Source organism: Harpegnathos saltator, unplaced genomic scaffold, assembly GCF_003227715.2.
Source record: "Harpegnathos saltator strain DR-91 unplaced genomic scaffold, Hsal_v8.6 scaffold133, whole genome shotgun sequence".
In the NCBI taxonomy this organism is placed as follows: domain Eukaryota; kingdom Metazoa; phylum Arthropoda; class Insecta; order Hymenoptera; family Formicidae; genus Harpegnathos; species Harpegnathos saltator.
In genome coordinates, this window is record NW_020229910.1 from 734,463 (window position 1) to 761,990 (window position 27,528).

Sequence of the window (27,528 nt, forward strand, 5' to 3'; positions counted from 1 at the left end):
TGATTGCGGATTTTGTCGACAGATGGATTTTACACTTTCTTTTGTTTCGTTAACGTGTTCAAAGTACCTAACCTATATTTTTTTCTTATTGTTTGGACTTCTACCTTTCATTTAGTACAAAAATTATATCGATTAGTTGTTTAGTTTTGTTTTTATCCCAATTTAAAAATGGAAGAGCAAGAGCTGTGCACTTCAGACATATTTTATTGTATTATTTCCGAAAAGGCAAGAACGCATCGCAAGCACACAAGAAGTTATGTGCCGTATATGGGAATGAAGCCTTGAAAGAAAGGCAGTGTCAAAATTGGTTTGCCAGATTTCGTTCCGGTGATTTTTCATTGAAAAATATTCAACGATCTGGCCGTCCAGTTGAAGTCAATGAGACCCATATCAAGGCCATTATCGATTCAGATCGTCATAGCACAACACGTGATATTGCAGAGAAGCTCAATGTATCGCATACATGCATTGAAAAAAATTTTAAAAAGCAAATTTTGAATTTTGAATTTTCATTCTTATTTAAAATCCGCAATCACTTAGTTGCCAACCCAATAATTCAGGACGGCGTATACGCCGCTACATCCGATCTATACAGCGCGATCCATAGAAAAATCGTCGTTCCCCACGCCGTACGGAAATAGTAGCGTGTATATGCGGCCGTCCGGCCTATAATTAAACGCGACCATCGCGCTAGCACAGGCGCCGGTTGTTCAGTGTGATAAAGTTAGCAGCCGGTGTACGGTGTTTTCGTGACTGAAGTGCGGCTCCACCGCGAAAAATTGCGGAAATCCGATAGCTTGTAATCCCGATTCGCGCGTGCGAGCGTCTCGCATCGCCCGAGGATCGTCGTTAACCCTCCGAGTGAGCGCGGTGTAAGTAATACTTTAACACGCTGCGTACTGCGACGCTCGGGAGCTGACCGGCCGATTATTCTCTCGTTGATGAAGCGGAATTAAAATTAGAATTAAATCTCATCTCGTATTTTCCCCGACATTGTTCCCCCCGCAGTTTGACCCACTTCTGTGTCTCTCCTTCTCATCTGCAGATTATGCTCCGTGTTCAATTCGAGTATTCCCGTATATTTATAAATTATGATCAGCCGAGGAGAGTCTAGCATTGAGATCGAGAAGTCCGCTTATAAATTACACACTTGCGCGACGCCAAGTTCAAATACGTATCTTACTTCGCAGCGCGGCGCGGCGCGGCTCTCGCGCTTACCTCTTCTCTCTTCCGCCTCTGTTTTCCTTCTTTCCGATCGACGTCAGGAGCTTTCTCGTCACTCGAATCAGATCGTTCTCTCGCCGATAATTTCAAGATTAATCAATCGGCCATGGAGACCGCCGGCGAGACTGCGACTCACGGCGTCTGTCCGGTGTGCGGCAAGGACGCGACGTTGAAGTGCGGCAACTGCAGGCGCGAGTTCTACTGCGACAAGTCCCACCAGTCGCGGGACTGGCCGCGTCACAAGTCCTTGTGCTGCGCCTGGGAGATCGGCCAGGATCCCCAGCTCGGCCGACACCTATTGGCCGCCCGCGACCTCGCGCCGGGGGACGTGATCCTGTCGGAGGTGCCTTTGGCCTGGGGCCCGTCGATTCACGCGCGGGACCAGCGGCTCTGCGTCGGCTGCGGCAAACAATGCGCCGAGATCGACGCGAGATGCGGCAAATGCCGCTGGCCGGTGTGCAGACTCGACTGCGAGGGCCTCACGGACAAGAAGAGACACCAGCCGGAGTGCGCCCTCCTTGCACATATTAGAATCATTCCCAGGTACCTTGGCGCGTTAACCCCCGCCGCGGCTTTGCAACAGCTGCTCCGCGGCTTAATTAGCGAGAGACGTTTAACGAGAGAGGAGGGGAGCAGCTCATTTTTTTCGACGCGACGCGACGCGCGACGCTCGACGTGTTGACGACCTGGGGCCCAGGTTCCAGGACGCACGGTGAAGACGCCTTTTTAATTCTCGAGTAACAAATAAAAAAGGGTCCCATTTGGGGACGTTTCTTTTTTGTCGAATAAAGTCATTCGGTTGATGTGGAGTTTTATTCTCATCAACGTCTCCAATTCTCCCGGTTGCATCTACTTTCGCGGTATAAAAGTGGATCTGGTCCTTAAGGAGAGAGAAATAGACTGATGCATTCTTATTTTTCAATAAAAAATGTTCAATTAAAAAGAAAGAAGGTGTTCAATTAAAAATCTAATTCTTCAGCTAAGAAATGCTTGTGAAATAATTAAGACTTTCAACGAGTCGCACGCTTGAGAGCTTCCTTTTTTTCTTCTCTCTCTCTCTCTCTCTCTCTCTCTCTCTCTCTCTCTCTCTATCTCTTCCTTTTTATCCACACTCGGACTCGCCTTCCTGTGTTCGCCGTAAACTTACCGTCCGCATTCGCAGATGCGACGTACTGCTGGTGATCCGTATGCTGATACTGTGGCGCACCAAATCGAAACGCTGGACATCCTTGACCAATCTGCAAAGTCACGAGGACTCGCGAGGACCCGGCACGGAGGCGTACGAGGAGGTGATGAGCATAAGTCAATATCTCGAGCCGATTGTGGCAATGGTGCCCTGTTGTAAGAGCGTCTTGCCGAAAATTTGCGGCTTGATCGACGTGAATGCGCTGGAGACTATGCCGCCGGAGGGTTCGGTCGCCATCTACGAGAACATGTCCCTCCTGGAGCACTCCTGCATGGCGAACACGCGCCACAGTTTCCGTCTCGACGACAAAGGCAGGCCGCGCATCACGGTGAACGCGATCACCTTCATCAAAAAGTACGTTCATACTTTCGCAGAACTCATCGTTTGTTCGCCACATCGGTAGTTCACATCGTCATCGATTAGTTTCAAATGTCAAGCACCAAGAAGGACCCCAAATCAGATAGAAGCGTAGTAACTTTCTTCTTTATATTCAATTTATTCTTAATTATCTTTAATTTGTTCTTAATTATTCCTAGTTTAATCGTGACTTATTCTTTTATTTAATTTGTGACTGCTTTGCGTTACCATTTTTTTACTTCAGGGCGCTTGAAGGTCTTTCATCCTCGGATTGATTGATTCGATGTCAGAGAATCCTTTACACCGTAGTTCGTCCGATTCTTGTCCCTTTGTATATTTTCCCACAAAGAGTTCGTTGCTTCCTTTTCCAGAGGAGAGCATTTGAGCACCATGTACACGCACGCGCTTTGGTCCACGCGGGCCAGACGAGAGCATCTCCTCGCGACGAAATACTTCAGCTGCCGGTGCGAACGCTGCGCCGATCCGACGGAATTGGGCGCGCACTTGGGCAGCTTGCAGTGTCCCTGCAAGAACGGTCTCATGTTAGCGGACGATCCTCTGAACCCCGACACCGAGTGGTCCTGCACCGCGTGTCCTGGAACAGTCACGTCCGCGGAAGTCGCGCAGTTGTCGGACAAGCTGGAGGAAGAAGTCACGGGAGTCATGAGGAAGGCGACTGCGCATACCCTTTCCGACCTTTTGTCGCGGTAAAACAACTCCGTACTTCTGCCTTGACCCGTCGGTCCGGTTTGACTTCGTCTCCAAGTTTCTCGCGGTGGAATTTCGCTCGAAAAGTAAAGAGGTGGCAGCCGAGTCCTGCGGATAGACTTCGATAGGCTTCCTACGCGTGTAAAACGAATTCTTCATTCAGTGTAATCATCCACTTGAGCCTCTTCGAGGTACATCTTACAGATGTATTTAGATACGCGTTCCATTTTTTCACTTCAATTCAAATAACGAGTTTAATTCAATAAATATTCACCATAAGAGGTAGAGAAGTCCCGCCGTATTACCGTATTACGGATTTTATTGAAAAATTGCATCGTCTTCTTCAGACTTGGATGAATTCAAGCCTGAAATGGTGAAGTTTGCGTGAAACGTTCGCTTTTGTAATCTTTCGCAAGCGAGAAATTTACTTTAACCGCCGTCTCCGGTGAGTTTTTATTCATTTTCGATGAGTTCCTCCTCAAGAAATTTACGGAGTGCGTTGACTCTCGAGTAACAATTAATTAAATTTCTTAGGCTGACGGTGCTTCTGCATCCCGGACATCAGCATTGCGTGTCCGTGAGCCACTCGCTGATACAGCTGCTATCGCCCAGCGACCCTCGGAAGTCAGATTTGTGCAAGCGCATCATGGACACGGTAACCCGTCTGGACCCGCACGGTGCGCGCTTGGCGCTTTACACGGCTGTCACTCTGCGAGAGCTTGCAATCTGTCCCGGAGAAGACAGGCTAGCCCATCTCTCGAGAGCGGCCTCCTTGCTGCAGTGGGAACCGCCAAATTCGCCAGGCGAGAAGCTCCTGAGACTCATCAAACTGCAACTCGGTCATTAGGCCTTGATCGTTAATCGGTAACGAGGACTGATCGCGATCAGCTGCTTGTGCTTTTATCATTCATCGGCATGATATTAGACGACATGTTGTACGACGATCCCACAGCGTGGGCGATCCCCCAGTTTGAATTTTCTTCTTCGGCGAAAGTATCGAGACAGAGAGATCATCTTCTGATTGCAAGTGACCAAATTAATTAATTCTTACAGTCTCGAATTACCAATCAGACATTAATACTGACAATCTCGAGTCATCTGACAAAAATTAATCCTGACAATTTTTCACGTGTCCAGATACAATTTAATTTACAATTAAATACTTTGCAATTAAATTTTGTGGGACGTCAAGCGACGTTATCAGTTTTGTACTATAGTGAATATAAATTCTGATACATATTTTTATTCGCATGATTAAAGGAAGAAGGAGTAAGGCTTGTGTATATGTGTCGTGTGTGTGTGTGTGTGTGTGTGTGTGTGTGTGTGTGTGTGTGTCTGTGTGTGTGTGTGTCACAGGAACGATTCTTGTAACTTTTATTACGAATGTGTCAAGGCGTGCTTCGTTGCTCGCACACCGCAGGTGCGCGAACAAGCGTTGACTTACTTATCTATCTAAATCGATTTCCTCATTCTCGCTCTCGCGATTTCGAGCGCGGCTTACATCCGACTACAAATTCGCCGTGTAAGTTGCAGAAATACTCGGTGTCGACTTATCCAAGATAAAAAGGCGTACCGTATATATATAAGAATGTACATGTACATTACACAAATAGCAAAATATACGTCGATGTGTGTATGGTCGCCCCGCGCCCGCCGCGGACGCCGCGATTGTACGTTGCGTAAAATCTAGACTAGACTGTGCCTCGAAATGCGACCGAACGTAATCCCCGAACCCGATAACGACTCTCCAATATCCCTCCTCCTCCCCCCTCCCTACATCGATCGAACGACAAGACAGAAAACCCGCAAGATTCACTTTAAATATCGCGATCGATATTTGTCTTTATCTCGCGACAGGAAATTTAGAAATATAAAAAAATACGATGGCATTTACTTGTTCGGATGAACCTCCGAAACTCGATTTTCCACGTCACTCTCGAAGATTCCTATCAACAGTTGTCTCGACCTATTTTTCGCGCGAGATACTCAGACTTTAATTTAATTCAGATTTTAACTTCATTTCACTTTGATTGAAAGTTTCATTTTCAGTTGAAGCGTATGATATATATGACACGTATCAGTAATCACGCTTGAAACTGTGCATGATCTCAGTAGTAATCGTGTATGATACTCGGTCGATTTGAATCCACAGTTAGACGCGAATCTTCAGCTTGATCGCGTTTGTCACACGATCTGGAGGTCACCAGCTCCAGAGGTCTCACATTCAAGCGTGGCAACTATTAATAGCGCACCGAGAGCAATCTACAATCGCGACTCAGAGAAGAAGAACTCACGTCCAATTTCGACTCGAAATCCAAGTGTGTCTCACTTGAGAGCGACAAGTTTCGAGCGACGACTACACATCGGCGCCGAAAGTGAACGACCGAGCGCGATATCCGATTGGCATCCGAATGTCCTCGCGCGAAGATGGATCAGATTTCACGGGCATCGTGGATGTATCTTCGTGATGATAAATTATCTTTTAATCATAACAGAGAGCTCGGGGAGGAGGAAATCTAAGAAGTCACTAGCGGTGTAGATTATCGTCGAGTCGCTGTTGCCGCAGTTCGCTCAGTAGGAATCATGTGGATCATGTGTCACAGAAACGCCGTGTGCGCACACCCAGCAGCGGATAGGACAAGGATTGGCCCTTCAGCTGCGCCGTGATCTGCAGCAGGTAAGCCTTGCCAGGCTGCAGCCTTGTCAGCGTGAACGGTAGCGCCCGGTCCTTCGGCGGGTCCCGCTGCTCCTTGCAGACCTCGAACGTATACTCGGACCGTCTGCGCCGATGGAGCCCGCACTGGTCCGGAACGGTCGTGACGCTCGCCAAAGACGAGGAGCTCCGCAGCTCCTTCACCAGGATGCAGTACTTGGCGGCGCCGGCAGGCTCCACGCCTATCGTCACTTCGTGACAGGTCCTCAGGGACCGGTACTCTCGCGGCGGATTTTTCGTCGGTATCTGCGTCAAAGGGGTGAAAAGGATGGAACGCGCGATGCACGCCGGTATCAACACGATGCCGATAAGAGTTCGAGTGAATATCTCCAAAGGCCGGTAAAAAACGCCCGCCGATGCGTGACGTAAAACCAAATGTGCAAGTAACTAAACGCGTAAGCTCAAACATATATTCATTCGCAGCGAGAGGAAGAAATATCTAAGAAGATAAATATTTATATTATGGGCACCGATAACATATTTATTCAAAAGCTAAAGCTCTCTCGTTTGAATAGAACGAGCCTTCGTGGGGAGAAGAGTTGCGATTTGAAGAAAATGTATCTAGGGATATCGGAAAGTCCTTTCGTTTTTCCGTGTCCTTCACTTGGTTCAAACGCTGCCATTTTCCAAGAGTAGTTCGATTCTCCAAAGTTCGATTTTAATGAAAGTTGATATACACAATAAAAGAATGTTGTTAACTAACCTGGGATTTAAATTAATTCTGGATTAAAATTAAGAACTCTATAAGTATAACCACGAAAATTAAATATAACTATGATATAACCAAGAAAATTAAAGCAAAAGACTTTCCGGTACCCCTGATAGATTTTCGCACTCGAGAAAAATTTGGTCCCAATGCTGAAGTTTGTATATCGGTATCGGAGAGTATGCTGTTGGTACCCACCGCGCGGGAAGAAACGCTCAATGAAGAAGTAAATTTTTCTAATCCAACGTACTTGCGGATAAATGGTGGATGACTCCTGCGTGGCCAAGACTTTTATAGTGGATACTCGGACCAGCTCCTGCGGTGTGGTCGATATACGCAACGTGTACGTCTTACCGGGAGGCAGAGGAGGTACACGTAATGAGGCATATCCCACCACTTCTTTCTCCTACACGACATAGTTACACGCTTACATGCGTATCGACGCGATCATGAAGAACGCTCGGATAAGTTATGGCGCTTGGCGGCTAACAGTATCGGGCTAACATTAATCGACTGAGAGATTTCGATCGACTACAGTGATGAAAATCAACATCGGCCGATTCCGACGCGAGCGATGGCTCCGGCAGCGATCGCTTTGAGATTTGATCGATTGTGCTGATAAATAATCGATCGCTTAAGTTACTCGTAAATATGCGAGGATCTGTCAAACTAGACTCTCAATTATTCCGGTCGGTCGAGATCGCAATGAACCGCGCGAGATTAATTCACCAGATCTCACGAGTCGATTCGCGCGTGTCAAGTCTCCCCGATCTCTTCCGCAAGCAATTTTCGCGTCTCAACGGCGCTCTTTTACCCGCAATACTTCTGGCCCGCTCAATTTCGCCTTGACGATGCCGCCGCCGCAGGGAAGTATGTGAAAGATGCTCGAGGTGTTATCCGGCGGCCGATAGCGGAAGTTCACGAAGCCATCCGTCTTCCGCAGATTAGCCGTGGTGTAGCGGCCGGTCCGCAGTGTCAGCTCCGGCTTTTTGAACCTGATGCTGTCGACGGCGACCCGATTGGAAACGTTGTTCCGCGTGTTCACCTGTCGGACGAGCGTTACACGGTATTTTCATCAATTCGGACGGGACTCTTAATGTGTGTGTGCGTGTTCTTTTTCATTTTTCTTCCCGCGTCTCCCGAGATCGGTGTTGCGAGCGAGCGATCTAGGACTTTACGAGAGAGAGAGAGAGAGAGAGAGAGAGAGAGAGAGAGAGAGAGAGAGAGAGAGAGAGAGCAAGAGCGATTGATTCGGCCGCGAGAGAAGTTGACGGGAGAGAGTAGCACCGACCACGTATAGAGTGAAGTTGTACGTAGCGTCGTATCGCATTCTGTGGAGCGTCAGCTTGGTCTGCCGCACGCAGTGCAGCCCTTCCGGGTGGCCCCGATGATGGTGCTCCTTCGAGGAGGAGCCGGTTCTCGTGGTGTGCGGGTGCGCCTTGAGAACGTCCCGAGCGGCGCAGAGCGTCGACGGCTGCGGCTGCGTGCCGGACGTCACGGCTAAACAGTAGTTGGACAGGTGAGGGTCCACGTGGCTGGAAAAGAGCAAAGAGGTTCCGGCTGGTAAGCGCAGCTACGAGGCCGGACCTGTGGCCAAGTTTCCGCGCCTCGCGAATTTCGATGGCATCGCGATGACGACTGCGACAACGACGACGACGACGACGAAAGAAACAGGAGAGAAGAAGAAGAAGAAGAAGGAAGGAGGAAAGGAAGGGAGGAAGGTGTCGCGATAGGCGCAAGGCGTCTCGTCCATTGCTCAAGTATAATCACGGGACACCCGACGCCAACACTCGGGCTCGTGTTCCCGCTGTGTCGTCCTTGCTAATGAAATTCTTGGCATTCGGATGTCCATGGAAACTTTCATCCGCCATGCCAAGCAGGTCGCGCGCCGAAATAGCGGCTAATTACGCGCGGTCTTCTCGCGGGGATTAAGGAGCCGCGGTGTGAATTCGGTTGGAATCAGCGTTCAGCGAGAGAAACTGACCGGCGAACAGGAGGGGGAGGAGAGATGGAGAGAGGAGGAGGTAAGGAGAAGACAAGTGCTAGGGTGAAGGACGCGGTGTGGCTGCGTACCTTTTGTTCCAGGATACCGTGAGTCGACGTTTGCTCCGGCGCTGCTGAAACCTCAGTGAGCGATGCCGGTGCTCCTTGTCGTTGGCGTAAATGCCCGGCACGTGATCCAAGGAGCTGGACGTCGCGTACAGGAGCACGGTGCCGGGAGACGAGCGGCTCGTCGAGTCGCCGTTGTCGGTCGCCGGGTCCACGGACTTGATCTCGAACCAGTAAAGACCGGCCCGCGTCTTTGGTATCGTGAAATTTTGGTCGTCCGCGCCTTCGTACGTGAAGAGAGGCGAGCCCGGCTTCAGGGTCTTCACGGGCCACCGCGTTTGCGCTACGTGGCAAATTGATTCGGAATCATTCGAGCAGCCGAGCAGCCGAGCAGCCGAGCAGCCGAGCAGCGACGTAGCGGAATTGCACGAGCACCCGATTATTTCAGGCCCATCGTGTACGAGGTGATTACGAACAGTACTCTATCAAGTTAATACTCTGCGCTGCTCCTCTCGTCGGAGCGTACTCTGCCCTTTGGTACCGAAGGTATCGCGTACACGCGCGCGCGCGCGTGTCTCCCTCCCGCGCGGAGGAAAATACGGAGGAGAGCGAAACGGCAAGCACAGGGAAAGCAGAGGAAACGGGGAGAAAGCAGACGAGGAGACCGAGCGCGAGTTCTCGCGGGAAGTGACCCGATGCGCCTACCTGCGTCGACCTTTGCGCTTCGGGAGCTATCGATTGTGTTATCGACAAGCGCGAGCTTGACGTGCGAAGGCTTGACGGCGCCTCCGTGTAAAATCGCGGCTGTACTCGGGGACTAAATATTTGCCGAGGCTCTCGCAACGGTTCTCGCAAGATTATAAATCTACGGGTTAGCGGGGGACAGGGGAGGGGGACAGATCGGCCAATAAGAGCCTCGGCGTCTCGCTAAATATTTACATAAATCGCTAATATTAAACGAAACGATAAAACTGTTTGCCCGAACTCATAGCCGGTGGCTATTAAGAACGAGCAGGATTTCACGTACACTTTATTCCTTCCGCTTCCTGATCGTTTTCGGGCGGCTCCACGTAACTGACCGTCCATGAGATTGGGCCGCTGCACGGGCTAACGAGTAACGTGAGAGGCGGGCCTTCTCGTGGGCTCAGGTAATAGAACCTGCAAAAATTTCATCTGCATCCAGTTTGATATTGGTGTTCGCGGCACGTCGAACGTATGCAAACGTCGCGGCGCACGCAAACCGTAAGTAATTCCTCTCCGAGAATGTCTCGTCCTTGGCATTGCAATTTTTTCAAATGTTCAGGCACTAGAAAATCGTCGGAAATTCGCAGCCGGCTCTAAATCTGGTTTTAAGTCGCAGATTTGTACACAATTTGTGTGACTGTGTGTGCTCCCTCCTCCGATGGAGATTGGAAGACAAGATATAAAGAACGGCTATATTCCCCTTTCACTGTCCACAGGCATGCCAGTGTCTTCGTCTAGCCTCCTCCAATGAGACCGAAGCTAGACGAAGATCGAACGCGCCTGTGTGGCTTCCAGGCCATCTTCTTCAGACGTAGGCTCTTCGCAGCCTCTTGCGGAGCGTTCAGTCTACGTGTACAAGTCTATGACTTAAAGTAGAATCGGCCAGCCACATTCGCAGCGAGCTCTCGATCCCTCTCGAAAATTTCGACGATCAATGGAACAGCGTCTCTTGTCTGTTCAATTTCACGCTGTGTAATTTGAGGCGAGATCGTGCTCGTTTGTACGTTCCAATGATAATTACCTCCTACTCTAACTTCACTATTGAGTGGACCCGTGTTTCTTTCTTTTCTTTTTTTTTTCATTTAACTGCCCGCTTCTTCTTATAAAATTCGTATCCGAGCTTCGGACTCGGTTCGGTTCTAAAGCCGGATCTTCATTGCAATTTGAACCGAATGAGTCGGAATATTCGGGCGAGCCGGGCAGTGCGATTTTGAGTTTCCGCGTCGAAACCGATCTCGAAGATATCCGGGGGCGATTAGTTATCCGAATGGCAGTCCTAATCCGCACCCGCAAGTCCCCGACGTCTATTACGGCCGACTCGTATCGCGCGTATCGACCTATAACGATCGACCCGCGATTCCGCTTCATATTCGACGCGGAGTATTCCGCTCGCGCGCGATGCTCGCTGTCGCAAAAATCCCCACCGACTTATCGACTTTAACCCGGCCGGCGCGCATAGCTCGCAGGCCTCTCGTTATCATAATCGCCGTCGATCAGCAGCGTTAATCCGATGGGGAACGCCGCGCCGCACCGCGCGCCGGATATTGCATATCGTAATCGACATAATTACCCGGTAGTCGCGGCGATCCTGAAGTCACGCAACAGCACATGTACGCGCGTCCACACACTCGCGCACCGAATTTACCGTGCCGTTAGATCTACTACTGCCGTCGGGATAAACTGTCCGTTTACTGGGATCAAAACGTTTTTGTAAGTGGATTCATGTGTCATTTTTCCTCCTTTTCTTCTTCGCTACCAGGTAATTCGTATTTTATCTCGACGTGTTCCTCGACACGAAAGCTAAACGTTTCGTAAGGTTTCCCCACCTTTGACCTTACTTGTGAAGACTTACACGCGGATTTACACGAAGAGAACATCGATTCGAGCAAAGAGTAACGTGCGGATCTGTTTGCAAAAGTGTTTCGACTCGGTACATCTGATTATCACGGTAATAACATACGGTTGTTACTATCATTATTACCGGATTATTATTTAAATTGGATTTAAATAAAGTCCAAGAAGTATTATTTTAATTATTATTATTACCTGAATAATGTCCTGCACGGAGAACGTGACTGGAAGAACAAGCAAGGAGAAGTAATAACAAAGTGAGTAATAAATATTCAGGTGTTTCAACATTCCAGATAATTTCAGGATATCCGGGGAGAATTGACATCACTAATTAAGTCTAGTGAACAAGTGTTTCATCACGATAATGGAATCTTTCCTACTTCCCGTCCACCCTGCTCCTCTCTCTCCTCTCGTCTCTTTCTTCTTCTCAAAAATTACACCGTTCAAGTCGCTCGCTTCCTCCGCCGCCCCCGCTTTCCTTCTCGCGCTCATCTTCACGCCGTCTCGGGAGCCCCGACTTTTTCTTTTCTTTTCCGTCGATGTCGACGACGCGCGCCGTTCAAGCCGCTAGTTTCCGAGCGTCGTTGACTTGGTCGTCGTTGTCGTTCTCGAGGAACGTCGAGACGCCGCTACCACCGCCGTCGCCGTCGTCGCCGCCGCCGCCGCCGCCACCGTCGCCACCACCGCCGCCGCCGCCGCCGCCGCCGCCGCCGCCGCCGTCACCGCCGTCACCGCCGCCACCACCGCCGCCACCGTCGGCGCACGTGCTTTTCTCGTTCGCGTCTGGCTGTGAGACAGCTATTGTAAAATTAGCGTCGGGACACAATGCCGGCGTCGCGGCGTCTGGGGTCGCGCAGCCACGACCCCCGTGGTCTAAATCCGGCGTCGCGGAGTCGTCCTGAACGCGCGGCGAGAGAACGAGAGCAGCGCGCGCGAAGGGAACCCCGAATTGATCCTGTTAGTCCGCTCTACTCGCTCACGCGCCGTCTCTCTCTCTCTCTCTCTCTCTCTCTCTTTCTCTCTCTTTCTCGCTCTCTCTGTTCGCTTCTCTTGTCGCGCGACTCTCCGCCGCGGAGTTTCGTGGAAAGCCGCGACCGAGATAGGATAGGTAGGGCGTTTTACGGCGCGTGGCATGACGTGGCGTCGCGACGCGCGATCCGCGAGACGAGACCAGAGAAAGACGGAGACAGAAAGCGGGAAGGGAGTCTGCGGGAAAACGGGAGAACAGGTGAGAACCGCGAAGAAGGTGGGTAACGTCGACGAGGAGGGACGAAGAGGCGCGGCCGAGGAGAGAGAACATCGAAGTCGCTTATTCACCGCGACTGAATCCTCCGGTGATGGAATCGACGACGAGCAAAATGGAGCAAAGGTCGCTACTCTCCGCGGCTCGTTCTCTCCTCTGGCAATCGCGCGGCTCATGTGTATGCGACAATAGGAATCGATGACAACAGATCTCGCGGCACGTCAGAATTCACGGCACGTGGGTACCGGTGACCGTAGAGGCGGTGTCGCGACCTTCGAATAGAGCATTCGCACGTGTGTAGCTATCCAAAGCGCGAGGATCGCGAAAGAAGCGTCTATTTAATGACGGCTCTCTCGGTGAAGTTCAACGGACGTGGTCTTGCCTTGTTGTCGAGGTGAAGTACCTCTTTCCCTCTTCTCTCTCTCTCTCTCTCTCCCTCTCTCTCCCTCTCTCTCTCTTTGCCTCGTCGGAAAATCGGAAAACTGCCGACCGACGAATACTATTTTTCCTCACGTCCCTTCTTTTTCGCACTTCCATTCGCATAATGATGCGATATCCGTGATTTCGCCGAAGCTTTCGGCGGGATCTCCATCGACGTCCGATCGGGCCGATTGGACGTATAAATAATACCTACTGGCCGTGTAATTGGCAAGTGCGAGTCGCGAGTGGACTGTAATTCCGCACTTCGACCTCAGCCGGATGGTTTCGTGGAAACCATCTGATAGGAGGACTTTATGACGCGTAACGTCGCGACGGATCGGGCCATTAGACGCAGCGGGCATATCGTAAGGGAGCGAGGGAAAATGACGGCAGGATCCGTCGCGCGATCCGGAGCCCCACGCTCGCCCTTATCTTCGGCAAATTTCGACCGGCTGTCGGACGCGTGAAAATTTCCAGTGAAAACTCACGTTTCGGGGCCACGCAAATTCGCCGGCCGCTAATTAGCCCCTCCGCCCTCTGCTCGTCGTCCGCAACCCTACCGGTGCGAGAAATCCAAGGGGTGAAGGGATGAGAAAATTTTCCAGGCAGACAGGAGAGTTTAGCGGCGCGACGTGTTTCTCAGCGGGGAAAGTCCCTCGGGAGCGGGAATTTCTCGACGGGCGGACGGGTGGAAACGGCGCGGGGACCGCGCGACTTTTGCGACACGTGTCGTCGCGACGGATTACATCCGTCTTGACCGCGCAACGCGCATCGTTACGTCGCGCCGTTATTCAGCGTGCAGCTCGTGAACGTACGAGCGAAAACAACGGCTATGTGGCCCTTCATACGCCACGCGATATGGGTCGAATGTATCGAATCGCACGAGTACGCAAAATGTGCATCGAATTACGTGCACGAGCGTTCGCTGTGGTTGACGATACGCGGCACGGGGTGCGTGACGTTGCTGTAAACGTTCGCGGTCCACCCGTTGTGCGTGTCGAGCAAACAATTTACACACTCGAGAACAGTTGCTTAAATATTTCGCGCCGCCTAAAGGCGTACAAAGCGCGCAGCTCGCCCGGCTATAATTGCGCGCGCGCGCTAATTCCACGCCTCAGCCGCGGGTGAGGCTGATCGAGAGCGAAATGCGACAATTAACGCCGTGTCGGATTTTCTTTTCTTCGGCGGATCTGCGGTCGCCGCTCTCGACGGCAGTTTTGTCCTCGATTATCTCGCGTGTGAGATTTATAATCGACCAAACCGCCGTTATTGCAGTACTCAGCGATCCACTTTATGTACGGTCTTACGTGAAGAGACGGCAACGGAAGCAACGAATTAGACAGATCAATAAATGGTATATCAGGTAAATGAAATAAATCAGAAAACATTGAAAGGTACGACAACAAATAGATGAAGCGTCGGAGGGGCGCGACGTTGGGTCAAGCAGCGGCCGAAGCGACGCTCTGAGCGACGGCGCAATGCGCAGCGTCAGCGCGCCCAATTTTGAAATTGAGAAAGCGAGAGGAAGCGAACGAATCGAATGATCGCAAGTTTGCAAGAAAATGACCGTGAATCGTGTAGCGATCGACTCTCACAGACGAGACTCGCACGCCTCCCGCTCTGAGGACGAGTGAGAAAATCCTCTCAAGCTCTACGTCCCGACGACGCTAACGCACGTCGAGGTAAGCAGTCGGAGCGTGGCATCCCCGTGTGGTGAAATCTCCGTGGACGATAACGCCACGCGCAGATCGACGCGCTCATCTCGACGTGGCGCGCGCGACCGCGACTGCGACGATGTCTTAATTATCCGGGCTAAACGTGCCAGCACTCTTCTCGGATAATTAAACCGGCGGCGATAATTAAACGAGCAGTGCGGACACCGCCGCCAAAGAAAGGTAGGGCGGCATCCGGCTCTCTTTTTCTCTCTTTCTCTCTTTCTCCCTTTACCGCCGCCCTCAATCACGAAGATCGAGCCGCTGTCGCGGAGAAGAGCGAATCGCGCGCGCGCGCGAGTGTCAGACCGAGAGAGCCTTCTCTCGCAGGAGCGACGGAACCGCGGAACTGCTGAATACTCACTGAGACACGTTGCCGGGCCTGATGGTCGCCGGTATCTGGTACTCGGGGTGCAGCACGCCGGTCCGGTTGAACTCCTGGACGCGAGTCGGTCTGTCGGCGCCGAACGGTCTCAGGCTGCCGATCGACCGGTACGGTTCCTGCTGCTGCTGCTGATGCTGCTGCTGCTGATGCTGATGCTGTTCCTGCTCCTGCTCCTGCTCCTGTTCCTGCCGCTCCTGTTGCTGCTGCTGTTGCGACTGCTGCTGCTGCTGCTGCAGCTGCTGCAACAGTTGCCTGGCGCAAAACGGGCAGCCGGAGCAGCCGCGCGCGATCGACACGAGGATCATCAGGATGCCGATCATGATGTACGACATGATGGTCCCGAGGATGACGATGCCGACGACGGTGACGAGGACGGTGACAGCTACGGTAGCGACGACGACGATGACGAAGACGACGGCGACGGCGACGGCGACGACGTCCGTCGTCCAGTGGCGAAGGCGTTCGACTGTGTGCCGAACGAGCGAGCGAACTGCCGCCACCGCCACCGCCACCGCCACCGCCGCTGCCGTCGCCGCCGCAACCGCTGCCGCCGCCGCCACCGCCGCCGCCGCCGCCGCCGCCGCCGCCGCCGCTTGGGAAACCACGCCGGCGGCCGACGAAACAAAGTGTAACCCCTCTCGCTTCCTAATCGGACGACTTCGCGTTCGCCCCCCGTGTTCTGGAGGAAACTCTCCTTCTCCTCCCTGTCCTCCCCGTCTCCTCCTCCTCCTCCTCCTCCTCCTCCTCCTCCTCTTCCTCCTCTTCCTCTTCCTCCTCCTCCTGCTCCTCCTCTTGTTTCGCCCTGTCCGCGCTCGCCGTGCCCGTGCCCTCGTCGTCCTCCTCTGTTCTCTCTCGTCCACCTCGCCTCCTCACCTTCCTTCCTGACCCCATGTGCGCGGCGGGCTTGTTACCCTCTCGTCGTGCGCGCGAGCCGCTTGTGCGGCCGCAGAATTTGACAAACGTGCCCTCCTCCAGCGCGCGGAAATCGAAGCGCCCGGGGCCTTGTTTCGAGTTTTGCCTCACCTCATTGTGCGTGTGTCTCTCTCTCTCTCTCTCTCTCTCTCTCTCTCTCTCTCTCTCTCTCTCTCTTCCCCTTTCACTCTCTCTTTTTTTCGCTCTCTGCCCGTTTTCCTCACATTTCCCCCCGTTTCTTCGTCGGAAACGTACTCTCTCGCCTTGCGGCCCTCCGTACATTGCGCGGCGACAGCGCGAGCGCGGCAGGAGCGAGCGAGATCGGAGCGCGCATCACACGTTGCATCGAGTGGAGGATGCAACGACCTCACTCCTGAAATAAACGCATCCTCCTTAATCACCTCATTTCGGCCCGTCATTTTTCTCTTACCTCGCATAGACGCGTCACGATCACCGCAGGGTAAGATCTCGCCGGCCAAGGGTTGGGCTTCGGGGCCACGGCGGGGCCGGAGGGGCTAGGGGACTCTGGAGCGTAGCAGCGCACGCTAACGATATTCAGATCGAGTTTGCGAAATTCGCACCTCCCGCCCACGTCGTGCAACGTCTTCTCGATGAGAAAGAAGGTGATTGTCGGCTCCGTACGGCGGTGGGTATCGGCTGGTTAAGGTAAAACAAGGTGGACGGTCTACAGGGCGGCGGACGGGGGCAGGAGGGGGAGGAAGAGCGGCCAGGAGGAGGAGGAGGAGGAGGAGGAGGAGGAGGGCCGGGCGGCGTGGCGCGGTGCGGCGAGCGGCCTTCCTGTATCAACGGGGCGCGAGGAAAGAAGGAGCCGATATGACGCGAAGATCGTGCATAGAGGGAAGTTATATACGGCACGGCGCGCTGTATCATGGACCAACCATGGGACGATGATGACAGCAGGTCTGGCGAGTGGCAGGCCAATAAATCATGGCCTGCGGTGTGGGAACCTCTGCCTACATGCTACGTGCGTATGGGCGTACGCCATCGGTAAAACCTTTACTCCCGTGCGGGGGCCCGATCGCGCGCGAGCGCGAGCGCGCGCGAGAAGGAGAGGAAGAGAGTGAGTGAGTGAGTGAGAGAGAGAGAGAGAGAGAGAGAGAGAGAGAGAGAGAGAGGGAGGGAGAGCGGGGAGAGAGGGAGAGCGCAGGATGGTGTGGTCCATCGTGCGGTCGTCGTCGTCGTGTCGTGTACACGCACGTGTGTGTACGCGCGCACGTGTGGGCGAGCACCACGTGCTCGGCTCGGTCGACCTGCGCGCGTGTTAGAGCGAGCTGCGAGGTGTGTGTGCGCTCGCGCGCGCTCGCGAGCGGTGCATCGTTATGCACACATCGCGTTACATTGTTGCGTTGTGGAAGCCAATTCGCCGCGATGAGTGACGGTCCGACTTCATGAAGTTGGGCCTTTTTTGGCAGTCATTTTTGCAGGCCCGCCCGGGCTCGGGGCCCACGGGACGCCGCGCCGCGCCGCGCCGCGCCACGCCGCGCGGCGAGCTGAGCTGTGCCGCGGCGAGAAGGCGTGCAACGATGGCCGTTTCGTACACAAACGAAAGGCTGCCTTCCAAAAACGGCGTTGCTTATCGAACCACGTCGAAGGGACAGGGAGGAGAGAAATGGAGAGAAAGAGAGAAGGGGAGGAAGAAAAGAAAAGAGTGAGAAAGAGGAGCTTCTCTTGTTTCGCGTAGGGCCAAGGGTCAGTAGGCAATCGGCACCTGTCAACCGGAGTTAATGAAACATCGTTTCCGCGCCGGATATCGATCGTTGCTGATCGCAGAAGCAACGTCGCTAATTCGTTCCTTTGCCTCCCCCCCCCCCACCACCACCATCCCTCTGTCTTCACCTCACAACGGTTGATACCAGTTTCATTCTATTCTACTAGACTACCTTGTTTGTACAGTCGATTTTTCGTTTTTGTCCTCTCTTTATCTCTCTCTCTCTCTCTCTCTCTCTCTCCCCCTCTCTCTTCTTTCGCTTAATTAAGCCCTCTCAACCCTCGTTACGGGCGAGGATGTTCGGATTTTAGCGACGAGCTGAGACCTCGTTTCGCATGGTTGATTGGTTTTAGGCTGCGCTCTCTCTCTCTCTCTCTCTCTCTCTCTCTCTCTCTCTCTCTCTCTCTCTCTCTCTGTCTCTCTGCGAGTCGCCCTGCGAGATCGCGCTGTTCTCTCTCTTCTAGCGCTGGTTGGTCCCTGAACGGCCGGCAACCTGCGATTTTTGTATAGCGTTGTCGACTTGGACGAAAGGGAGGCAATTGGACGCTCGTAAAGGGTTCAGATAGGGCCTGCGAGCTGGCGTCCGTATACGTCGACCGAGTTCTCTCTCTCGGCCTCTCTGCGAGGGCGGGGCCCTCGCATAAATTTCCATCGAATGCACGGCCCTACGCTGCTGGGCCGTTAGTCGATTCGGCGTCAAATAAAAAATATCTTTACGAGCAAAAATGCCGGGCGTTGCACCAGATATTCGGTCTTCGCGGCCGCTTATTGCGCTAAGTATTTTAATACACGCCAATATCGAATTAGTGTCCCTACCTCTCTTTCTCTCTCTCTCTCTTTCTCTCTCTCTCTCTCTCTCTCTCTCTCTCTCTCTCTCTCTCTCTCTCTCTCTGTCGCGGCCGACAAGTTTACACGCGATAAATTCTCACGGAAACAATTTACGGCATTCTCCCTTTATAGTTCATTAATTTCGCTCGCGCGACATGGCGGACGACGTGTACGGCCGAGCGCGGACTGTACGGTCCGCGCAACGAGTGCCGATGACGCTGCACCCGGTTTCCCTGGACTTTCATTCCGCGATATAATGACTGAACTCATAAGATATAATTAAACTGTTAAATGAAACGCGCCTATGTACGTGCGTGTGTGTCTGTCTGTCCAAATCGCTCCGTCCGTGTGTGACTAACAAGCAATAAAGCTGAAACGGCGCAGAACTTTCGGGTTATAGCTGCAGAAAATCAAAGCCTAGCGCAGGTCAGAAAACAGCGAAAGGCGAGACTTATAACCGCAAAATGCCCAACAAAAATCGCCCTGGCTCTCTCTCTCTCTCTCTCTCTCTCTCTCTCTCTCTCTCTCTCTCTCTCTCTAATGCTGTCGTGCGAAACTTCTAAATTTAACAAGCAACACCGTCCGAGAGCCATCTCGCGCGCGCGTTTCCCGAGCCGCGGCGGAATTGATCAATCGATTAAAAAGCCTCTTATGAATAAAACATCGAACTTTTCGTGTAACGCATGAAATTGAAAATTCCACGTCGGAATAGTCCGCCTCGCGTTACAAGGAAAAATTAACCTCATCAATCTTGCACGCGTTTAATCGAACGCCGGTGCAGCGCCGATAAGCAGCGCTTACGGTTGTCGTGCCGATTAATTGTGCGCATCCTGAGTAACTGCGCTGTGTTAATTACGCGCAACTGCGCGTTATTAATTGCTCGTAGAGAAATTAGCTCTTCGATTGCTCTCCCCGTCGCGAGACGAGATCCACGTCGCGTCCCGTAAATTTCTCAATTTTACAAACACAACGAAACCTGATCCGAGCGGTGTTCTCTCTCTCTCTCTCTCTCTCTCTCTCTCTCTCTCTCTCTCTCTCTCTCTCGCAGGCGCGCTCTCTCTCCGTCCTTGTCGCGCCGCTGTATTGTCTTCCGCCACCGCACGGCCGAAAGACGAAGAGAACCCGCCGTTGGCGCGGCGTTGGTGCGCTTGTTGCGAGAAGAAAAGAAGCAAGAATCGCGGACCTTTTTCATTCACCGCGTGGATTACACGTATTCTTCGCCTCATCGGCTGTGTTGGCGGAGGCCTCGGATGACGGCTCCGATGATCCACCTGTGTGTATCGAGTCTAACTTGTTCGAATAGCCGCCTCTGCTCCCCCTCTGCGCGCGCGTGCGCGCGCGCGCTCCCTCCTGCACTCTCTCGCGCGCTCTGCGGCGCGAAGACCCACTTCGCTTTAGATGTTCACTACCTCGTAATACTGACTCCGACGGAGGAGCCGCGGACACCTTCCAAGTGTTACACGGGTTCAAGGGTGTCGGGTGTCGCATTGGCAACCTTAGATCTTATTCGGAACACGTTTGTATGTAACGCGCGGCGAATGCTGGAGAATACGACTTTGCACGACGGCGTGCGGCTTTGTGTGATCGAAATAAGGAGCGAAATGATTCGCAACTTTCACCCCTGAGAGTTATAAGTCGCGTTATGCAATCGGAACGCCTCGCGCTTAACGCATTAGACGGCCTTCCACTTGATATCCGCTTGCGCGTCGATCTTTTTAATCGTGCATTCGTCTCGAGAAATTGTTGCTATAATTATCCTCCGTTACTACGTCGACTTTTACATTCAGACTTTGCTACTTCCGCTGATCCGCGAACACCGATCTTTATATGTTTATTGTTGAAAACATTTTTTTTTTATTATTGTATTTTGATTATCGGTATTTTTGAATTACCGTTTTTACCGTTAATTGTTATGCGTGATTGATATTTTTTTAATTTAAGCTTTAAAGCTAATAAAAGTGTTTTAGTGATAAATATCTTTCGATTCATCTGTCCGTCGAGGAATGTCGCCTCGCCAACGAAATATTATAATTTTAAAATTACGAACGCGTGTCAAACGTGAATAAGTATTTTAATCGGATGCATTGTAAATTAATTGACGTTTCGTCTTACACACCGCGGTTAAAGTGTAGCCGCACGGTCGAATAAACAAAGCCACTCATCCGCGCAATAAATTCCAAAAGGCGACGCTTCTCTCTATCTCTCTGCTTCTCTCTGCTTCTCACTCTCTCTCTCTCTCTCTCTCTCTCTCTCTCTCTCTCTCTCTCTCTCTCTCTCTCTCTCTCTCTCTCTCTCTCTCCCAGCCAGGTAGAACTTGGAAATTTGTCAGCGCGACGGGCCGCGCGCGCATATTATTCGGGTAATTAAACATTAAATTTAACGTCGCCCACCGTAACGAGGATATATTCCTCGGGTAAGCGGCCTTGACGCGTCGCGTACGCGCGCCTATTTGTGCGTGCGCAACATATACACACACACACACACACACACATATGTGCACAATGCGCCGTAGTTAATAATTTCGCGCCGTTGCGACCAATTTTATTCAAGGGGCAAGCCAGATACGGCATGTTCGCCGTCTGCGGAGGAGCACTTGTCGTATATTGCGCGCGCGGCATGCACGTATTTATAGGTGTCTTCAAAATAGTTCGAGAGCAAAGTGTTGCAAAGACCGTAGAAATTCGAGCGAATACACGCGCGCGTGATATGTCACATCGCTTCCCCGTTCGTTTTCTCGCCGTCCCACGTTGTGCCGCGTTTTGCGCCGATCGGCCCGACGATGAACATTTTTTTTCACGGCGATCGCCGATCGCGTAGTCCCGCTGAAGTACCTCTTTCTGTTTCCTTCAGAACGTCCCAGATCCTCACCGATGCCTCGTCGCTCCCTCACACAGCGATCGCTCACAGCCGCTCTATTAATCGTCGCGTCACTCGCCCACACAACACCGGGTAAGTGACAAGCGGGGATTTCAAAAGAGGGGAGATTACAAAAGAGGGCGATTCGGAAGCAGACGGGCCCAGTGATGTGTTGCAAGTATCGAACAACCCGTACGACATCGAAGCCATTCTACTTCGCCGCGATGCAACCCTACCTCGCCTTGCTACTTGTTGTCAGAAAGCCGCATTGCGCGCATGTCGATTCGCCTCGCTCAGTCGATCCCCAAATGCATTCCCGTGTCCCCTAATCGTTGCTCCTATCCGTTCGGGACGATAGCTCGAGGATGAGCCCGCGGTAGCAGCGGTGGAATCGCCGCTGGAACCGCGCCTCAACCTCCGCAAGAACGCATAGTGCACCTTCTGCACCGAGCGATCGGTGCATCAGTCAGAATCGGGCCTAAGAAGGGAGAGAGAGAGAGAGAGAGAGAGGGAGAGAGAGAGAGAGAGAGAGAGAGAGAGAGAGAGAGAGAGAGAGAGAGAGAGAGAGAGAGCATGCGTATGCACGTAACACCGCCGGCACACAATGCATCCCGGGGCCCGCGTGCCCCTCCCGGAATCCCCATCTTTCGGTTCAACCGACGTATTACTTATTTATTAGGACCGTGCCCGGGTGGTCCGCGACATGACGGAATCGATTACGCGAATTCGCGGAACCGGCTTTCCTGGCTCACAAGCCCCCTTCGGAATTATGCTTCCACTCCTTCAGATTCGACCTCTCTCCCTTTCTCTCTCTCTCTCTCTCTCTCTCTCTCTCTCTCTCTCTCTCTCTTGCTCTCTGTCTCTCTCATTCTTGCTCTCGTTCTCTTTCTCTTTCTTTCTCCCTATCACCGTCTCATTTTCCCTCCTTCTCTTTTCTCCCTTCCCCCCCTCTCTCTCTCTCTCTCTCTCTCTTTCTTTCTCTTCTTTTCTGGATCCGCCGCCTCTTTAATCCTTCTCTCCTTTCTCCCTCGCTCCCTCATATCTTCTCCCTCCCCCTCCCTTCTCGTCGTCCTCCTCCTCCTCCTCCACCATCTCATCCTCCTCTGTCCGCTTCGTGCCCTCCCTGCGTCCTTCTTTAAACTTATACACCCTCTGCCCGTCTTTCCCACCGCCCCTTCGCTTCTCTTCATCCTCGGGAGTACGTCCAGAGGCACTCTCGTTCTATCGCGTCGTCGATCCTCTCCCTTTCCCCTCCGCACCCGCTGCCTCCTCGGCTTATTATGTAATCAGAATAACAATAATTTGTTTCGGGACTGCTTCGACTGCTCATCAATCCGAGTGACAGCCGATTGCCCGCGGCTATGTGTAGGTATCGGCCATTTAGCGATCCACCGGCTGCGGCTCCGGGGGCAGCGGGAGGGGGAGAGGCGGCAGGGCGGGCAGGTGAGCGGAGAGTGAGCAGTTTCGAGTTATCGCGCCGTATGCAGCTCTCCGCAGCTCCTCTATCCCGTTGATCCCGTTGTGACTCGCGCAGGTCATCGCGCAGGGCATTTCGGTGATTAATCCGCGATAACGCAAAGACGATAACCCGTGTTGGGCCACGCGACCCGGCAAATCGCGGCGAGTGCGCGAGCATTGAGACTCACGAGCGAGATGAAAAATGGAAAATAAGAGCATTGACAAATGGGTAGCACGAATTTGTTTGATCGAGGTATCACGGTGAAAAATTGTTGTTATTAATGAACATCACGTGACTGCACGTATGCGCACAAGTGCAACTTATTCTTCATCGCTCGCGCTTTTCAGTCTCTCATTTGCTTTTTTACGAAAGGCTCAGCCGTTTCGCCGCCTTGAGGACGTCGGGCGAATTTTATCCCCTCGTCCCGTGCAGCGCGCACCGATCGAGAATGATTTCGCTAGGTAGGATCTGCGGAAAAGAACAAGGCGAACGTTGCAATTGTATGTACAGATTTTATTAGGATTAATATAATTCTCATTATCAGGGCGGGTGAATACAATTGAATGTTGTTTTACCTGTGTATCCATATGCGCGCGCGCGTGTGTTTGTGTATGTGTGCGTGTACAAGTGTGTGTGTGTGTGTGTGTGTGTGTGTGTGTGTGTGTGTGTGTGTGTGTGTGTGTGTTTATATGTGTGTCTTATGCATGTGTATGTAACTCGTGTGTTTAGTGTTAGTCCGAAGAATGAACGTGGGGTTTAGGTAGCTAGCCTCGTCCTAGCCTCGTGTGCACATTCACACCACATAATTGATTCGCATGTGATCATCTGTTTCGTCGCACATTGTAATCTCTCCGTCTTTAAAAGTATCTCGCCTAATTTAATTACCGTTACGCAATAATTCGATTAATCAATAAATTCGTAATAATAAATCCGTATAAACGTTGAGTTGTGTGCGTGAGTGAACTAGTGGCGCCGAGCCTGTCGTAGGATCGGCTAGGAAGTCTCTGTAGTAACCAGCGGTAAACGTATCACAAGTTATGTAGCGTTCATTTATTCATTATCGGCGCGGGTGTCGGAGGCTCGATCGACCGATCGTGTGTAACTCGTGTGTGTAACATCGTCCCGTTAATAATGCCCCTCCCCCCCATCCCGCTATCGAGGACTCCAATGTTCTTTTATTACAGATTCTACGCGAAAAGAAGATTTCTCTCTCTCTCTCTTTCTCTCTCTCTCTCTCTCTCTCTCTCTCTCTCTCTCTCTCTCCCACCCTTCCTATCCTTTCTCTCTCCCTCTCTGTTCGTGAGAGACCGGCTGATGACAATACTCGGATACTCTCGTCCTCTTACCGGCTTATTTCCTCGGGTCTTTCAATTGTAAATGAATGTTGTTTCCTTTTTTTTCTTTTCTTTTCTTTAAATCAACAGCCGTGAATTAAACGCACGCTCGTCCCGCCGGAGGAGAGACCTCGCGCGCTTTTGGTAGGATCGTCGCGACGACTCTGCCGTCCCGGCAGGACGCGGACGACGCTCTCCCCGCACTTTTCGTCCGGATAGACAAAGACGAGAGAATAAACGCGATCTCTATCGTGCTGCTCGTGCGGCCTCGATCCTCCGACACTCGGAAGTATTGTAGTTATAGCGTGACGCGGTGCGCGCCGCGGCGTCTTAATCGTTCCGCTGTTTCCACCCTATAAATAGGCGGTACGTGCCGGCCGCCGCCGCGGACGCGCTCCGCGCTTAGGTAATCGTTCCTTTTATTGTATATCAAACTTTATAAACTGTAATACAATGTAAACCTGTAAAAAATATACTGGGTGGCGGTGGCTCTGTATAATATAATAAGTAGTATTATAATCGTTATGGTACAGTTGTAATTAGTATAAATATATCGTTATATTTTATAATCTGCTTCGTGTTGCTCGAAAGAGGGAGATAATCGAGACAACTCTTGCTCTCTTTTCCTTTCTCTTTCTCTCACTCTCTCTCTCTCTCTCTCTCTCTCTCTCTCTCTCTCTCTCTCTCTCTCTCTCTCTCTCTTTCACTCTCTCTCTTCCATTCTCTCATTCGTATGTATCATACAGACTCACTTACGTTTTATCGCAAGCTGCTCGATCTCATTCTCAACGCGTCTCCTCTTTCTCACCGTTTCTCTTTCTCTCTCTCTCTCTCTCTCTCTCTCTCTCTCTCTCTCTCCCTCCCTCTCCCTCTCTCTCTCTCTCTCCCTCTCTCTTTCTCCCTCTCATTCTTTCTAATTTTCACTCACTCACACACTCTCTCTCTCTCTCTCTCTGTCTCTCTCTCCCTTCCACTCGCTTCTCCTTCGTCGTACGGTAAAATACGATACACCAGTATCTACATATTCCGCTTCTTACGAGAGACGGTATATATAGTCGCATACGAAGCACGTCGCTCTTCACGTCCGAGTTGCACCGCGCTTTCGGAGGTACGCCTTTAGCTAAAAGCGTGCTCCCGGCGCGTTAATTCGCGTATGACAGACGCTTTTACTTAAATCGCGCCTAAAAGCGAGATAAAAATACCAGTCTTTGTTCTTCCCTCCTTGTCCTTGTGTAACGCGCAAGGTAAGTTCTTTCTACGAAGAAAAAAAAAGATATATTTATATATATATATATATATGTATAAATATATATACACATGCGACACACGTCAGCGAGAACGTTTCGTACGTTCCTATGACGAGCGGTCGAGAAACTTGTCGAGAACTTGTCGCGGACATTCCTTCCCAACGACGCGGGCGCGGGCGACAGTGAAATTAATACTGCTAACCAGGATGTCGATAAGCGATTATTTCCGCGGAAGCGAGAGAGAGGATCCACGGTGTACCGTTTACCGTACCTCGAAACAGCAGCTCGCTCTCATTCGTTCATTCGTACGCACGTTCATTCGTTCGTTCGTTCGTTCGTTCGCTCGTCGTTCGTTCGCGCTTTCGTCCACACGTTTAGTTTAACATGCGCTCGGGGCGAGGCTAGGGCGATTTAGGAACTACGTGACAGCACAACCGATGCAAGTAACTATTTCATCTGTTTCGTTTCCGGTTTCGGTTTCTTTTATACAGTATGAAGTCCTTGGTGAGATTCGAAACGGCGGTTTCTGCGTTGGCGAGAACGCACACACATATATCGCGATTTATTCGTCGAGTCGGGGAACAATATAAGGCGCGAAAAGAGGAGAACGATCGTTTCCAGGGAAGGTAGAGATCCGCCTGGCGGCGGGAACCACCGCGACAACGAGTGCGATAGCTCGCACGAGAAGTCGAATATGAGCTATCGGTAACCGTCGCGCGCGCGTTCCGTCGGCCATTTGAATTTGCCGCCAGTCGGTAAACTCCTTGCGCGCAGGAGAAGCTTGGGGATTCCCCGAGATCGAGAGATGATCCCAGTGCAGTTACCTTCCAGCGGCACGTCTACCGCGAGCTCACACTTTTTGCACGATTCGCGCTCGACGGCGACGAAGCCCCGGCCGTCAAGCTGGAATCATCGCTCGGCAACGCGAAATTCGCTCGGAAAGTGTCTCGATGATACATACATACATATATCTATAATATATATATACAAAATCGGAGCACACATACAAAATTGGAGCACGTTCGAATATTTCGCCCGATTTCGACAGAAATGAGAAGACGACATTTGACAATACAATGAAATTATCATTAGCGTCTTCCTTCCGGCGCAACGTCGATCGCGCGTAAGTAATGTCTCTTGAAAGGCGCGTTACCCCTTCTAATCGTATAATAAATATCATATTTACATATCTATACTTAGTCTCTTACAGTAATAATATAAGATATTTAGCGTTATAATAATAATAATAATAATAATAATAATAATAATAATGATAATCATCATAATCAATTTTATAATTAGTTTAGCGATTAATGCTCGTGTCTCAATTGAGGTAACGCAGTGGCGCCGCATTACTTTAATCGGGACACTTCAGTCGCGTGCGTTCGCAGAGTCACGTGTTTCGCGACGCACAAGCGTGCCGCTCTCTCGTCTCGCATGTATCATCGAGGAATCCCGCGTGTCTCCCTGCCGTAGAAAAGAATCCGAATAAGTAGCGATGAAATTTTCTAAGTGTCTGACGTTTCTCTCTCTCTCTCTTTCTCTCTCTCGCGCGCGCGCGCGCGCGCGAGAGTGTCTTGCGGAAGGCCGTTGTACCAAACACGCAGTTTCGCATCGCGACTTCCGATCGCAGTCCGTCGTCAGCTTGTCGTTTCGTCGGAGGTCATACTGACAACGGCCTCTATCGTCGTACACAGAGGCGATATTACAAATAATTGTCTTGGGTGCGTCACTGCGCGGCTAGCAATACGAGGAATTTTTGCGGCATGCGTGTGTGGTACTTGACCCACTATCAGCAACAACAGCGGCCGGTGTACGGTAATATCTAGCGCGCTACACACGCCGCAATTTTTACGACGTAATCG

General features: G+C 51.6%; 2 protein-coding genes across 2 annotated transcripts; one reads left to right on the top strand and one right to left on the bottom strand.

Annotated features, from left to right (window-relative positions):
- The first annotated feature begins 602 nt into the window (after positions 1–602).
- On the top strand, positions 603–4,681 carry SmydA-5 (SET and MYND domain containing, arthropod-specific, member 5). The gene is made up of 5 exons (XM_011149737.2): positions 603–872; positions 1,316–1,767; positions 2,387–2,764; positions 3,139–3,474; positions 4,010–4,681. The coding sequence occupies exons 2-5, from the start codon at positions 1,331–1,333 to the stop codon at positions 4,320–4,322; spliced, it is 1,464 nt and encodes a 487-aa protein (XP_011148039.1). The 5' UTR covers positions 603–872; positions 1,316–1,330; the 3' UTR covers positions 4,323–4,681.
- Positions 4,682–4,791: 110 nt separating this feature from the next.
- nord (neuron derived neurotrophic factor nord) lies at positions 4,792–15,783 on the bottom strand. The gene is made up of 7 exons (XM_025308005.1): positions 15,278–15,783; positions 9,971–10,101; positions 8,968–9,286; positions 8,186–8,429; positions 7,709–7,939; positions 7,145–7,300; positions 4,792–6,434 (listed from the first exon to the last, which is right to left on the bottom strand). Exons 1-7 carry the CDS (start codon positions 15,628–15,630, stop codon positions 6,066–6,068), a joined length of 1,803 nt encoding a protein of 600 aa, XP_025163790.1. The 5' UTR covers positions 15,631–15,783; the 3' UTR covers positions 4,792–6,065.
- Positions 15,784–27,528: the final 11,745 nt, after the last annotated feature.